This window comes from Phaseolus vulgaris, chromosome 11, assembly GCF_051622355.1.
Source record: "Phaseolus vulgaris cultivar YP4 chromosome 11, ASM5162235v1, whole genome shotgun sequence".
Classification (NCBI taxonomy): Eukaryota; Viridiplantae; Streptophyta; class Magnoliopsida; order Fabales; family Fabaceae; genus Phaseolus; species Phaseolus vulgaris.
In genome coordinates this window covers 45603889-45617904 of record NC_143508.1, presented here as the reverse complement: position 1 = coordinate 45617904, position 14016 = coordinate 45603889, and the positions used below count along the sequence as shown (strand labels likewise).

Here is a 14016-nt window from a genome sequence, read left to right as displayed (position 1 = left end):
ACCCACGGCTGACACATGGTAAGGTAAGTGAAAGATAAATGCAGTGCAATTATGAAGTGAATGTTCAATAACCCTTCTGATTTCGTCCAAGTGTTCTCTAATAATGGAGCTATCGTTATCTTCTTCAATACTGTGTGTGCTCACTGTCATCATAGCTGTTGTTCCCATCTGGGCAGTGAAGACACTGAACTCTCTGTGGTTTAGGCCTAAGAGGTTGGAGAAGCTTCTAAGAGCACAAGGTCTTCATGGTGATCCATACTCCCTTTCACGCCCTTCCTCCAACCACAACCAGCCTCCACAAGACACGCCTCATTCTGAATCTTTTGTTCTCTCCGATGATGTTGCTCCTCGCATCTTCACGCAGGCTCACAACACTGTTGCCAAATACGGTTCACTTTTCCTTTTTATTTTTCATTCATTATGTAATTCAATTTTAAAAGTTGCTTGAATCGAGGGTTCACTGGTAAAAAAAAATGAATTATCTGCAGGCAAGAATTCGTTCTTATGGGAAGGCACAACACCAAAGGTCATCATCACTGATCCAAATCACATCAAAGAAGTCTTCAATAACATTCATGATTTCCAGAAACCAAAGATGAGTAGCATTGCCAAGTTCTTGGTCTGTGGTCTGGTAAGTTACGAGGGTCATAAGTGGGCTCAACATCGAAAGATTATCAACCCTGCATTCCACTTAGAAAAATTGAAAGTAAGCTTATTGCTTTAATTTATGAATAATTAATATTTTTATAGTATTACCCAATTATAAATCGATATGTACAAAAAAGTTTGTATACTTTTATAATGAATTTAAAAATTATACTAGCTATGATTTCGGATTGATTGAATTGATTTACATTATTTAATTTGTGTTTAGTAATCAAATTAAACTTTTAATTGATACTTAATTTACAGAATATGCTACCAAAATTCTCCCAAAGCTGCCATGATGTGATTAGCGCGTGGATGGAAATGTTGTCATCAGATGGAAAATGTGAGATTGACGTTTGGCCTTTCCTTCAGAATTTGACTCGTGATGTAATTTCTAGAACAGCTTTTGGAAGCAGTTATGCAGAAGGAGAAAAAATATTTGAACTTCTGAGAATTCAAGGGTACCTTGTTGCGACTACAACGAGAAACAAATTCATATTGCGGTAAGACCACACTTATTCTTGGTATAATTAAGCATGTTTTAGTTTTATTGAAACTAAACTCACCATCATGAATTTCATAAGAACCTCATAGAATCACCCTAAAAGCTAATCATTATAGATAGAGATTAAGCTCTCCATAACAGCAAATCACTGCCATAGTGATGACAAATAACCATGAATTACATACAGGTTTTGATTTAAGTATATTTGATATTTGTTTTCAAGAAATGTGGCATACCGAATGACTAATACAAGAACTAGAGTTACTGCTGTCAGAATTCAACATGTTAGGAAATTGACCTATCTTAGTTTAGTTAAGAATCAGTATAAGTCTCATAAACTAGTCCTTTCCTTCATAATTAATATGGATGTTTCTAGGCATATACCAACACCTGCCAAAATGAAGTTGAGAGCAGTTGATAAGGGAATGAAAAATTCAATTCGGGTTATCATAGAAAAACGAGAGAAAGCCTTGAAGAATGGTGAATCCAGCAATGAAGATTTATTAGGCATACTTTTGGAATCAAATCAAATGGAAATACAGGGAAATGGAAACAGTAAGAGTGTTGGAATGACAATTGAAGAAGTAATTAGTGAATGCAAATTATTCTACTTAGCAGGGCAAGAGACCACTTCATCTCTGCTGGTTTGGACATTGATCATGTTGGGTAAATATCCTAAATGGCAAGCACGAGCAAGGGAGGAAGTTCTTCATGTTTTTGGAAAACAAAATCCAAACTTTGATGGGTTAAGTCTGCTTAAAACTGTATGTATCACATGCTTTCATTTGATTATCTTTATTATCTATTAAAAATACATTTTCATACTAACATGTGCCAAAATGTTTCTTCTGTAGATGACCATGATTCTGTATGAGGTTCTGAGGTTATACCCTCCTGTCATTTACTTCAATCGCACTCTTCAGAAGGACATGGAACTTGGAAACTTGTCATTACCCGCAGGAGTAGATGTTACCATGCCAATACTTTTACTTCACCAAGATGGTGATATCTGGGGTAATGATGCAAAGGAGTTCAAACCAGAAAGGTTCTCTGAAGGAATTGCTAAGGCAACAAAAGGCCAAGTCTCCTTTTACCCATTTGGATGGGGTCCTAGAATTTGCATTGGCCAAAACTTTACCATGTTGGAAGCCAAGATAGTGTTGTCATTGCTTCTGCAGAATTTTTCGTTCGAGCTTTCTCCTGTCTATGCACATGCTCCTGTACTTAAGCTTACCTTGAATCCCAAACAGGGGGCGCCTCTTATTTTGCAAATGCTATGATGATAAACCTTCTGTTTTGTCACTGATTTAGAATAGGCGGTCTCTCGCTGGACCGTCTAGTGTGTCTTTGGTGGTGGAGACGGTCTCCCACTAGATCGTCTAGTGTATTATGTGTAGATATCTCCCTTTGGTATCGTCTAGTTTATTTGATCTTATAGACAATCTAGTATTGAGATTGTCTAGCATTTTTGTTCTCAGTAGACCGTCTGATGTTTTCACACAACCCAGATTGTCTAGTCTACATGTCGGTTAGACCATCTTGATGATTAGTCTATTACGAGTTTGACATCTTGATGATTAGTCTATTACGAGTTTGTTTTGTTGTTTTGTTTAACGTTTGATCTTCTGTGATTTGGTTGTATGTATGTTCATCCCTTGCCTTCTTTTGATTGGGTAATAATAACATTTTCTTATGCTCATTTTTTGTCTCTCACTGATTTCGCTTTCGTTTCTCTCTCTTTTTCGCTTCTTCACTTCTCACCTTATGTCGTGAAGCCTTCACTGATTTCGCTTTCGTTTCTCTCTCTTTTTCGCTTCTTCACTTCTCGCCTTATGTCGTGAAGCCTTAAATGATATTGTATGATTTCATCTTGGAAGAATGACTTGAGTGTCGTGTTATATATGATAATTGATCATATTTTGACCTAAAAGGTCATGGTTTTAGATCTACAAAATAGTCTCACTCAAGGTGGTCAAAATCGAGATCTTACTTACGATTAGAAAGATAAACATGAATCGTAAATCGGAAGATTGTAACACGGATAGTAAGATCCTACAAATTTTATGAAATTCATAATTAAACCTCATAATATAAAAGAGTACATAATTAGATGTAAACAACATATATATCCTATATCCTATCATAAAAGTAACCATTTTACTAGTTACAAAACAGGGGAGAAGGAGAAGTTGAGAGGGAAGGGGAGAGGTGATGTGAGTTGATTTTAGGTGATTCATTTAGGTGACACTTTTAGAATTAGGATTGAAATTATTAGCAATTAATGTGACAAGTCTAAGGAAAATTTCCACTGGACATTAACTTAACAAGTGTTAAGTAGATGTGAATGTTCATTTCCATAAGACCAAAGGAAAAATACAATTATAGGTGATTATGAATGACAAATCAAGGTGAGGAAACAAGAACACAAAGCAAGACAAATAAACCGAATAGGAACAACAAATAAAGCAATTGAACCAATTAGAATGATTAAACAAAACAAAGGAACCGAATAGAATCAAGAACACAAGAACAAGACATATTTAGATATTGAAATGGAATGGAAATGGAATGGGAAGATGAAGGATAGGAAAACTTATGTGGTTGAAGCTTGGGAAGAAGGTCATGCCACTTGGAATGGTGAATATGCTCCAAGATAAGTGATGTTGCCGCCACTTGAGAGCTCTCAAACACTGTCAAGATAAGACTAAGCTAGGAGAAACAATTCTCACTATTCTCACACAATTTGTGTATAGTAACTTTACTCTTCATTCAATGTGAATTTACATGAGCCAAACACCTCTATTTTTAGTGTGAAAGGGCTGAAATCCAAAAGGAAAATAGGTGGGAAATTCAAAAGGCAAACCATTCAAAATGGCGCCTAAAAGAGAGTCACATGGAAGGTGTGACTTGTTTCCATTTCTTTTCATAGGCCCTAAACTTCTATCCACACCTTCCTTTTTATGTTCTATTAAATCTACTCTAAAGAAATTACAAAAAGAGACATCAATTTGATATTCATCTCCTAATATTTGTGCCCTGCTTTTAGTAATCCTCTGAGGCATGGTGGATGATGAGATCAAGGATTGAGCTTGGGCTTGGGCCTAATTTTTAAGAAGACTAATAGGAAGAACTTCAAATGCTTTGGACATTTTCCATTCCTCCTATTGATAAGGTCTTCCTTTGCTTGTTGAGATGACCCGTCAAAGTTGGCATTCATGGTCATCTTCTTGTGGATTTGGATCGTATCAAGAGGTCATGAATGACTGCATTGGCTTAAAAAATTTAATTAAAAATTAATTTTATTGGAGAAGTTGTTAGTTTTCAATAAAAAATTAAAATTTTCACTGTGCAGTAAGTGATTTCTTTTACTACGCGGTAAATGGGTTATTTTCACTTATTTGAGTTTTTTATTTAATTGAGCCCATATGTTGTTTCCTCCATCTTAAATAGAAACCCTAATATCAACTATATGTTGTTGTTGTTGTTGCCTCCATCTTAAATAGAAACCCTAATATCAACTATCCCATTTGTTGCCAATCCACACCCACTGTTCAGCCATAGTGCCGCATGTCGTCGCGTTGAGACACTATAAGTGTTGCCGCGTTGCCGCAATGATGAGTGTTGCATGTGGCGATTTCCAGCACCGCTAAACTAGACGATTCCACGCGAGTTGTGATTTACAACGCTGATCCCACGCGATCCACCGGAATCGTATTATTTTGGTAATCGTAGATCGGCACCATGAGTATATATCGTAAAATCGTACGATTTTACGATGCAACTCGCGATTTTGACTACCATGGTCTCACTGCATACACAATAAGACTATGCATATGTCACTTTGTTTAGAGTGATACTTTAGAGCATTCATAGTTTGGGGAGTAAGCCATATATTTTACATCTTTCATTGTGTGAAGTTTGCCTTGTGAGCTTTCACAGTTTGCTCTCTTATCGATAATGGTTTTTTGACTTATTGAGAGGTCTTAATCTCAAAGGGAGATTAGGACTACTTGGAGAGGTGTAGAATACTTGTGTATCTGTAGAGGTGAAGAATACTTGTGTACCTGAAGAGGTGTAGAGTACTTATGTTGATAAAGGCTCTTAAGCAAGTAGCTTAAAGGGATTGAACGTAGTCCAAGTTGTGTGTGAACCAGTATAAAGTCTGTGCGTACTTTACTTCCTCTCCTTTCTCTATGTTTTAGATATTGTTTTGGCTTGATATTTTGCAAGTACAAAAAAAAGTTTGTGCTCTATTCAATCCCCCTTTTAGAGCTTATTGTACCTTCAAAGCTCACTTGGATGCACCTCAAAGTAATTAAAATAAATTTGTTCACTCACTTCAATGTATGTCATTGATTAATCTAATAACTTTTATTTATACTTGTAGTGCAATAAGAAATCTGGAAGTTATGAGTGTGGTTACTATGTAATGTAGTGGATGTCAATCATTGTACATGATGGAATTGATAGAGGTTGGGATTAGATAAAATATCAATATACTAATAAATTGAAATTTAGTATTTATTACTTATGGACTAATCGAAACAATTTTCGAATATTACAATTTTTCAATGATCCACAACCACTGGACTCATAAGCACTGGAGTAACCATATATACAACGTTAGGGTAGATGATTGATTAAAATGACATTAAGTTGACTATTAAACTTTTTAATATTCAATTTTTTTGCATAAATTATGGTGTTTTATTGAGTTTTTGTGTTTAAGTTTAGCTTAAATAAAATACATAATTGTAGTAACTAAGGATTTAAAACACGAATAAAATTGATTTCCTGAGGCGTGCGTGATCACTGTCCATAAGGACTTCTCCGCAGTGTATTGTGCAAGTCCCTTAGAATACAATAGGAACTTCTCAGAAATTCCAAGGATCAGAACTAGCAAACTACTCTTTAAAAGATTAAGAACCCAACAAACCCAAAAAATTTATAAATTAAAATAAAAGAATAAATAAGTGAAGAGAAGAAGCGTGACTGAGATGATTATTTTCGGAGCAAGGGGAGGCAGTATTTATAGATGAAGGAAGAGCAACCATCCACTGTGAAGATATAAAATTGCTCCATATCCAACTGCTAAGGAAAACGGAACCTTCCTAGTGTTGACCGCCAGAAGCGGAAGGGACCACCGAAAATGTGGGGAAGACCGTTGGAAAAAAGGAACACAGAGAAAAGAAGGGTGTGAACCTTCCTGATTATGCGTCCACAATTCTGGGTGGATAGGGCAACGTCGCGCGTCAACCTCGACGCAAATCCAGTCTTCACTGCACTTTCAAGATCCCCTCCAACGGCACCAAAAAATTGTTAGGATTTTTTGCACACAACCTGCTTTCGTTTTGCAATATTTGTTCATACGATTTTACAACAATAATAAAAATTTGAAAGAAATATTTTAATTTAAAAAAAAAAATCTACACCATTTTTTGAAAATTGAGAAATAGTGGATTTGTGTTTGCTTGTGTGAAAAAATAATAAACAAAACAATACTAAATACCAAATAAATTCATCAACGGGAATGAACATATATAAACAAATGAATTGGATAAAAATAGTTACACATTTACTCATAAGAAAAGAGTGGATTTGTGCTTCTTTTGAGAACCTTCTGTAATTGTTCACATATAACACATGAATAATAAAAAAAAAAAACTCAAAACTTGATAAGAAATCAAGAATCAATTAAGATTAGAAATTTAAAATTTTAAAACTATTACCTTATTTATCTAAGTTATCCTTTTTCTGTAAATTTTGTAACCATCAAAGCACCCATTTTAGACTTGCGTAAGAGAAAAAAACAAATGGAGATTTGAAATTAAAAAATTACTACCTTATTTATGTAAGTTGTTTTTCTTGTGCAAGCCAACACCCCAACACCCCATTTTAGATTTCCGTGAAAGAAAAGAAAACACCTATTTTAGGTTTGCGTGGGAGAAAAAGCAAATGAATTGATATTGAAGATTTGAAATTCAAAAACTATTAAGTTATTTATGTAAGTTATTTTTTTTGTGTAAACTTTGCACCAGCACCCCATTTTAGCTTCCGTGAAAGAAAAAAGAAGAAACCCTGATTTGATCCCTCGATAGTACCTTCCACATTTGTTCCCTTGATAGCACCTTGCATTTGTACACGTGTCTTAGTAGACCACTTTGTGTGCTCACTGTCATCATAGATTTTAGCTTTACTTTATTTGCTTTAATTTTTATTTCTTTTTTATTATTTTAAACTTGAATAATTAATTGAATTCTGAAAGTTTTAATAAATTTGACCAAAAATTTGGTTTACAAATTTTGAAAACTTTATTGATTTTCTTAATTAAAAATAGCGTTAAAATCTTAAACTTAACACCATAAAAGATATATTGTAACTGAATATGTTACAACTAAATTCTAATTCAAAAATCCTACACTCAAAAGTAAAAATGTAAAAACTAACCATAAAACATAAATTATAAAATGGATAGTCACGTCGACTAAAGATTAAAGTATTTTATTGTATATAAGTGAGTGCAAGCCAGTTTTATGAGTTAAAATTAGCCTTAAAGTCAATTTTGTAATATTTTCCTCTTTAACTTTCTTTATTTTTTTTCTGTCTATTTTATCCTTATTCCAAGCATATTTGATTTTATTTTATTATTATGGACATTGGCGTCATTTTTTATTTTTTTAAAAAATTTAAATTTTCAAACCTTAAAACCTTTTCGAAACACTTCAAATTTCAAAATTTGTAAATTTGTAATTTTTCAAACACTAAATCCTTTTCGAAACACTTCAAATTTTAAAATTTCATATTTTAAAATTTTCAAAAATTTTGAATTTTAAAATTTTAAAATCTTTAAATTTAAAACTAAATTGAAGGCTTTATAAACTCATCAAACATCTTTTTCATTTTTCACAGTTTAAATAAGCGAAGGAGCAGTTCTCCATTTGATATAATGAGAATTTTTCTATTTGATTTATTGATCACTTTTCCATTTGATTTCGTCATTTCTTACCATTTTAGTTAGTTCAATCAAAGAACTTAAGATCAAATTGGCACATGCTCTTTTTTTCATGTTGATGTTCGTGTTGTTTCTTTTCTCTCTCTTTTGATTTTTATCTTTTGTTGAGTGAAAATTAGTGTTGTCCTTTTTGCTATTGATTGGTTTTGGATGTTCGGGGTTTTCTGTAGTGGCTATGGATCGTTGATTGGGAAAATCTCTACAAGCTTTGGTGTTTATGGTATGTTATGTGAAAATCTCTCCAAGGTTGCCTTTTTTTTCAAGGAACAAAAGAAGTTGACAATTTATTGGCTTTGGTCTTGTTTTAGAGTATGCAATATATTGATGTAAGTTATTGGGAAGAAGAATTTGTTGAAGACCTTCTTGAGCATCATTACAGGTTTTGTTTTCTGATAATTAGTTTAACATTTCTTCCTTTTAAAAATGAAAAAAAAAATCTTCTACAATGACTTTTTTTCATTATTATGGCATTGCGTCATTTCCTATTTTTTCAAAAATTTTAAATTTTAAATTTTGAAACCCTAAAACCTTTTCAAAACACTTCAAATTTCAAAATTTTAAAATTTTTAAACACTAAATCCTTTTCGAAACACTTCAAAATTTGAAATTTTAAAATTTCATATTTTAAAATTTACAAAAATTTTGAATTTTTAAAAATTTAAAATTTCAAAATCTTTAAATTTAAAACTAAATTGAAGGCTTTATAAACCCATCAAACATCTTGTTCATTTTCCACAGTTTGAATAACGAAAGAGCAGTTCTCCATTTGATATAATGAGAAATTTTCTATTGGATTTACTTATCACTTTTCCATTTGATTTCGTCATATATTACCATTTTAGTTAGTTCAATCAAAAAACTTACGATCGAATTTGCACATGCTCTTTTTCATGTTGATATTCGTGTTGTTTATTTTCTCTCTCTCTTTTGATTTTTATCTTTTGTTGATTGAAAATTAGTGTTGTCATTTTTGTTGTTGATTGGTTGTGGATATTCGGGTGTTTTATGCAGTGGCTCTGGATTAAAAAAATCTCTAGAAGCTTTGGTGTTTACGGTATTTTATTGGCTTTGGTCTTGTTTTAGAGTATGCAATATACTACTCTAAGTTATTGGGAAGAGAATTTGTTGAAGACCTTCTTGAGCATCATAACAGGTTTGTTTTCTCATAATTAGTTTAACATTTCTTCCTTTTAAAAATGATAAAAGATATCTTCTACAATAAAAAGCAATCGATGATAATTTTCCACTACAGAGACTTTATGAAAAATGAGATCCGATTGTATTTGAAATTATGAAAGTCGTTACCTTGGGTATACATATTTGAGTTATTTACAAATTAAAATATTTGTAATATGTACCATAAACTAAAATCAATGATCATGTTGTGTTGTAAATATTACTTGAAGATTGTAACTTTAACAACAAAGAAACCACAATTTCTCTCATTTTTTTTCTTCATCCAGTAGTTCCCCTCCAAGGAAGACATCAAGGTATTGCTTTATCAAGTTCCAAAATTGAAAACTAAAGGTACCAGCAATGCCAACAACACCAACACTACAAGGAATACTTCTTTTTTATATTTGTAGGATAAGATTTGTGATCAACTTTCTTGGATATTTTCAATTCCATATTGCAAGCATACTAGTCCAAATCTCCATCATGAACATGACCCATGCTTTCTACCGACCCATCACAATATAGTACCAATACAGGAATGACCGAAGAATAACAAGCTGACCTTCATTGACACTTCTTTACAAAGCCTTACAACTTGATCCCCAATATCAGAAGCCATCTGTTTTGCTGCAACAAGTTCAACCTCACTAGAGTGCACACCATATGCAGTACCAACAATAGAGCACTTCAAAAAGTTCATCTTCAAGTTGGTCTCTCCATCCAAATTTATAATCTCCATTTTTTTTGGCATTTCATCATGTTGCAAAATTTCAACTGGTTTTTTCTCACAATCAACCTGTTGTTCCAAGAAAATACAAACATGGTCGAGTTAGGCTTAAAGTCCACTTCGTAATATGGTATCAGAACCATTTAAAATCTATCATAGAGAGAATTTGTTGGGTCTATCGTTCCACCTGCTATCGGGCCGTTATCGGACCACACATAATATGTTGTCCCACGCACGAGCTGTCATGCTCCACGTGAGGGGTGTGTGTTGGAGATCCCACATCAACTAGAGATTAAAGTATTTCAGTGTATATAAGTGAGTGCAAACCATAAACATAAAACATAACACCTTGCACCGTAATTGTAAACTCCAACCATAAAATTATTTAAGACATCATTAAATAAGTTATTTTAATCTTTTAAATATGTTATAAAAATAATGTAGAATTTATGTAATTTTTATTACATATTGTCGAATTATGGAGTATCATTCAGTTGTAAAATTATTTTACGCTTTAGGTTTACATATTAGGGTTTTAGGGTTAATGATTTGGGATTTATGATTTCAGGATTAAGACTTTTAGCTCTATGATTTTTACGATTTATGCTTTATGGTTTACAGTTAGCTTTATGCTTTGTGGTTTACAGTTACACGTTACTTAGGATTATAGAATTTATGGCTTAGGTTTTTCTAGTTTTAGAATGTAGGTTTGTTGTTTATAACTTTGATTTTAGGGTTTTCAGAGTTTACTATTTAGGTTTATGATTTTGGTGTTAGGATTTAGTTTTACCATTTTTTAATTAAATTTTCAATTAAAAAAGCCATTAAATATGTTCAAATTTATCAAATTTTTTAAAATTTCACAATTTAATTACTTTTTCATTTAAAAATTAAAAAAAACAAAAATTTGAAAAAAAATTCAACAAAACTGAAGTCGTTCATGTTGAACACAACTTCAATGTAGTTTTAATACAACTAAAGTCGTGTGTCGACTTCAATTGTATTAAAATTACACAAGTTGTGCTCAACACACAAGACATCGATTATGCTAAAGTTTTAAGAAAGTCGGCATCTACATGTACAAATTCAGTGTGTAATCAAACTTATCTTCAAGGTGAATAATTTATTTGAAAACATCATTATAGAAAAGTTAATTTCATGATACACAACTTCTTCATTAAAAATTTTCTTATTTAGAAAGCATGTAACTCCAACACTTCTTTCAAGCATTTTTTACCTATTATGAAAATAATATTTTTTTCTCCATATTAGGAATAAACGAATGAGACATTTTTGGAAAAGAAACCTATAAATCGAGAAGTACAAAAAGTTTGTATACTTTTATAATGAATTTTTGTTGATCAAGATGATCTTGAAGCTTTGATGTCTCCAAAATCTATGGTGTTTGATGGGAGGTTGAAGTTGCTGCTTGTGTGGGTGGGATCTGGGTAGATTAATGTGTAATTCACTCTTTGTTTGAATCTAAAACAGTTTGGAATCATAACCTTTTTGAAAAAGATTGTTTTTATAAAGAAGTGGAAAAAACAACCAGTTGTTTTATCGTTTCAATCGGTTGTTTAACACTTAGTGGTTTTTGAAAAGGGTTTGAAGTTGTTTGACTTGGTTGACTTTGCTAAAACAGTTTGGAATCATAACCTTTTTGAAAAAGATTGTTTTTATAAAGAAGTGGAAAAAACAACCAGTTGTTTTATCGTTTCAATCGGTTGTTTAACACTTAGTGATTTTTGAAAAGGGTTTGAAGTTGTTTGACTTGGTTGACTTTGCTGTCAAAACAATTCAATCGGTTGTTTCGAGAAATCAATCGATTGTTTGTTGAAAATCCATAACATAATTTCTATTATGTTTGCAAATCAGCTTTAAATGTTTTCTAACTTAATAGGCTCCTGCTTTAAATGATTTTAACATCTTTTGAAGTATTTAAAAAGGTTGTTATACGCTCCTCAAGAGAGAACAGTTTTTACACATTTGTGTAAGTGTGAAAACAGATTTGAGTTTTCAAGATTTACATTCAAGCTTTTGGGTTTTCTCAAAGAAGTGGAATAAGATTGTTGTAATCTTTTGATTTGATCTTCATCAGGTGTAATCCTTTCTGTATCTCTTGTATTTCTGAATATTGGTGTGTAAGTGCAGAATCAGAGGGTGTTCTTATTTTTGTGGTGTTTCTGTGCCAAAGGAAGTGTGTGACTTGAGGTGTTCAAGGTAACTTCTTTAGTGGTGTGTTTGTAATCTGTATTTTGATTGCATACTAGATACCCAGTGGTTTCTGGGGACTGGATGTAGCTCTTGGGATAAGAGTGAACCAATATAAATTGCTTGTGTGCTTTTCTCTTGCCCTGAACTCATTTAAATTCTGCTTTTAAGTTATTTTTAACTCTACTGATAAAAACAACCAGTTGAATCGTAAAATCAACAATCAACTTAAACAATTTTTGTTTGATTTCTTTCTAGATTTCTATATTTGTGATTCTACATTGAACTTCGTTATACCTTCAAAGTTTGCAAAAATCTTTCATAAACAATTCACCCCCCCCCCCCCCTCCCTCTTGTTTAAGGCCATATATTCTAACAATTGGCATCAAGAGCTTGGTTCTTGAAAAATATTCAAGTTTGATCCTAAAAATCTTTTTCTTATGGCTGAAAAATTACCCTATGGGGAGGGTGCATCAATAAACATACCACCTTTGTTCAGTGGTTTGAATTACCAATTTTGGAAGGTACGTATGAAGATCTTTGTTGAATCTCTTGATAGAGGAATATGGGATGCAATTGAAAATGATCCTTTTATTCCTAAGCTTGAAAAGGATGGTGCTTTTATTGAAAATCCTTAGTCCCAATGGACTGATGCAGAAAATAAAATAGCAAAGTTAGATTTCATTACAAAAAATATTATCACCTCTACCTTAAATTCTGATGATTTTTTCAGGGTCTCTCAATGCGGATCTGCTAAGGAGATGTGGGATACTCTATAAGTAACTCATGAATGAACGAACGATGTAAAGAGGGCAAGGACACATACTTTAATCCAAGAGTATGAAATGTTCAAAATGCTTAAAGGAGAATCGATTGTGGATGTGCAAAAGCGGTTCACTCATATTGCCAATCACCTCAAGAGTCTTGGAAAGGTCTTTGACAAAGAAGAGTTGAATATCAAAATTCTCAAATGTCTTGATAGATCTTGGCAACCTAAAGTCACGACTATCTTAGAATCAAAGGACTTGACATCTTTGACTACAACCTCCTTGTTTGGAAAGCTTAGGAAGCATGAGTTGGAGATGAATAGACTCACATTCAAGAGAATAAAGAAAAGCATGTGAGAAACATTGCCTTAAAAGCTGCCAAGCACAAGTTTCAAGTGATGAGAGTGAGGGAGAAACTCTTAGTTTGTTGTCCAAAAAGTTCAGCAAATTCTTAAAAAAGAACCGCAACAAATACTCCAACCAATGTAGTTAAAATCGCGAGTAAACTTGCAAAAACGCACGATTCAACGATCTTGGAGCCAAAAACGAGTTGACTCGAACGGCGGATCGCACCACGTCGTCGCCTCGCTACCTCGGAGGCCGTCTCCGAGTCGCCTCGCACAGTAGCGCGACACACATGTTGACCTAAAAAGACCCTAATTTGTTTTAACCTGATGCGACATGGTGCGGCCCAATGTGTGGATTTGTAAAGTGAATAGTAAAAAATTAGAAACCTTAAAAAATAAAGAAACATAAAAATTGAGAAACCCTAAATAGCACAATACCGCACTACAGAACTTCAACGACGACGCCCCTACCGGTAGCGAACGCCACCGCCACTTCTGCCTCCGCTCTCGACGCCGCCACCGCGAACGGTATTGTCGCCTCCACGAACGTTCTCCTCTTCTCTTCTCTCTCTCCATCACAATCTCGTGCTATTATTTTCTTCTCCAAGACAGTGCCTTCTATT

General features: G+C 33.2%; 1 protein-coding gene across 2 annotated transcripts; it reads left to right on the top strand.

Moving 5' to 3' along the window:
• LOC137810061 (11-oxo-beta-amyrin 30-oxidase) lies at window positions 1-2852 on the top strand. 2 transcript variants are annotated; one of them, XM_068611188.2, is made up of 5 exons: window positions 1-389; window positions 489-706; window positions 913-1151; window positions 1530-1917; window positions 2008-2852. In XM_068611188.2, the coding sequence occupies exons 1-5, from the start codon at window positions 104-106 to the stop codon at window positions 2431-2433; spliced, it is 1557 nt and encodes a 518-aa protein (XP_068467289.1). In that variant the 5' UTR covers window positions 1-103; the 3' UTR covers window positions 2434-2852. The 2 variants fall into 2 exon arrangements, 1 of the variants encoding a protein (XP_068467289.1); XR_016517140.1 differs by having other exon boundaries at window positions 26-389; window positions 1772-1917.
• The last annotated feature ends 11164 nt before the right edge of the window (window positions 2853-14016 follow it).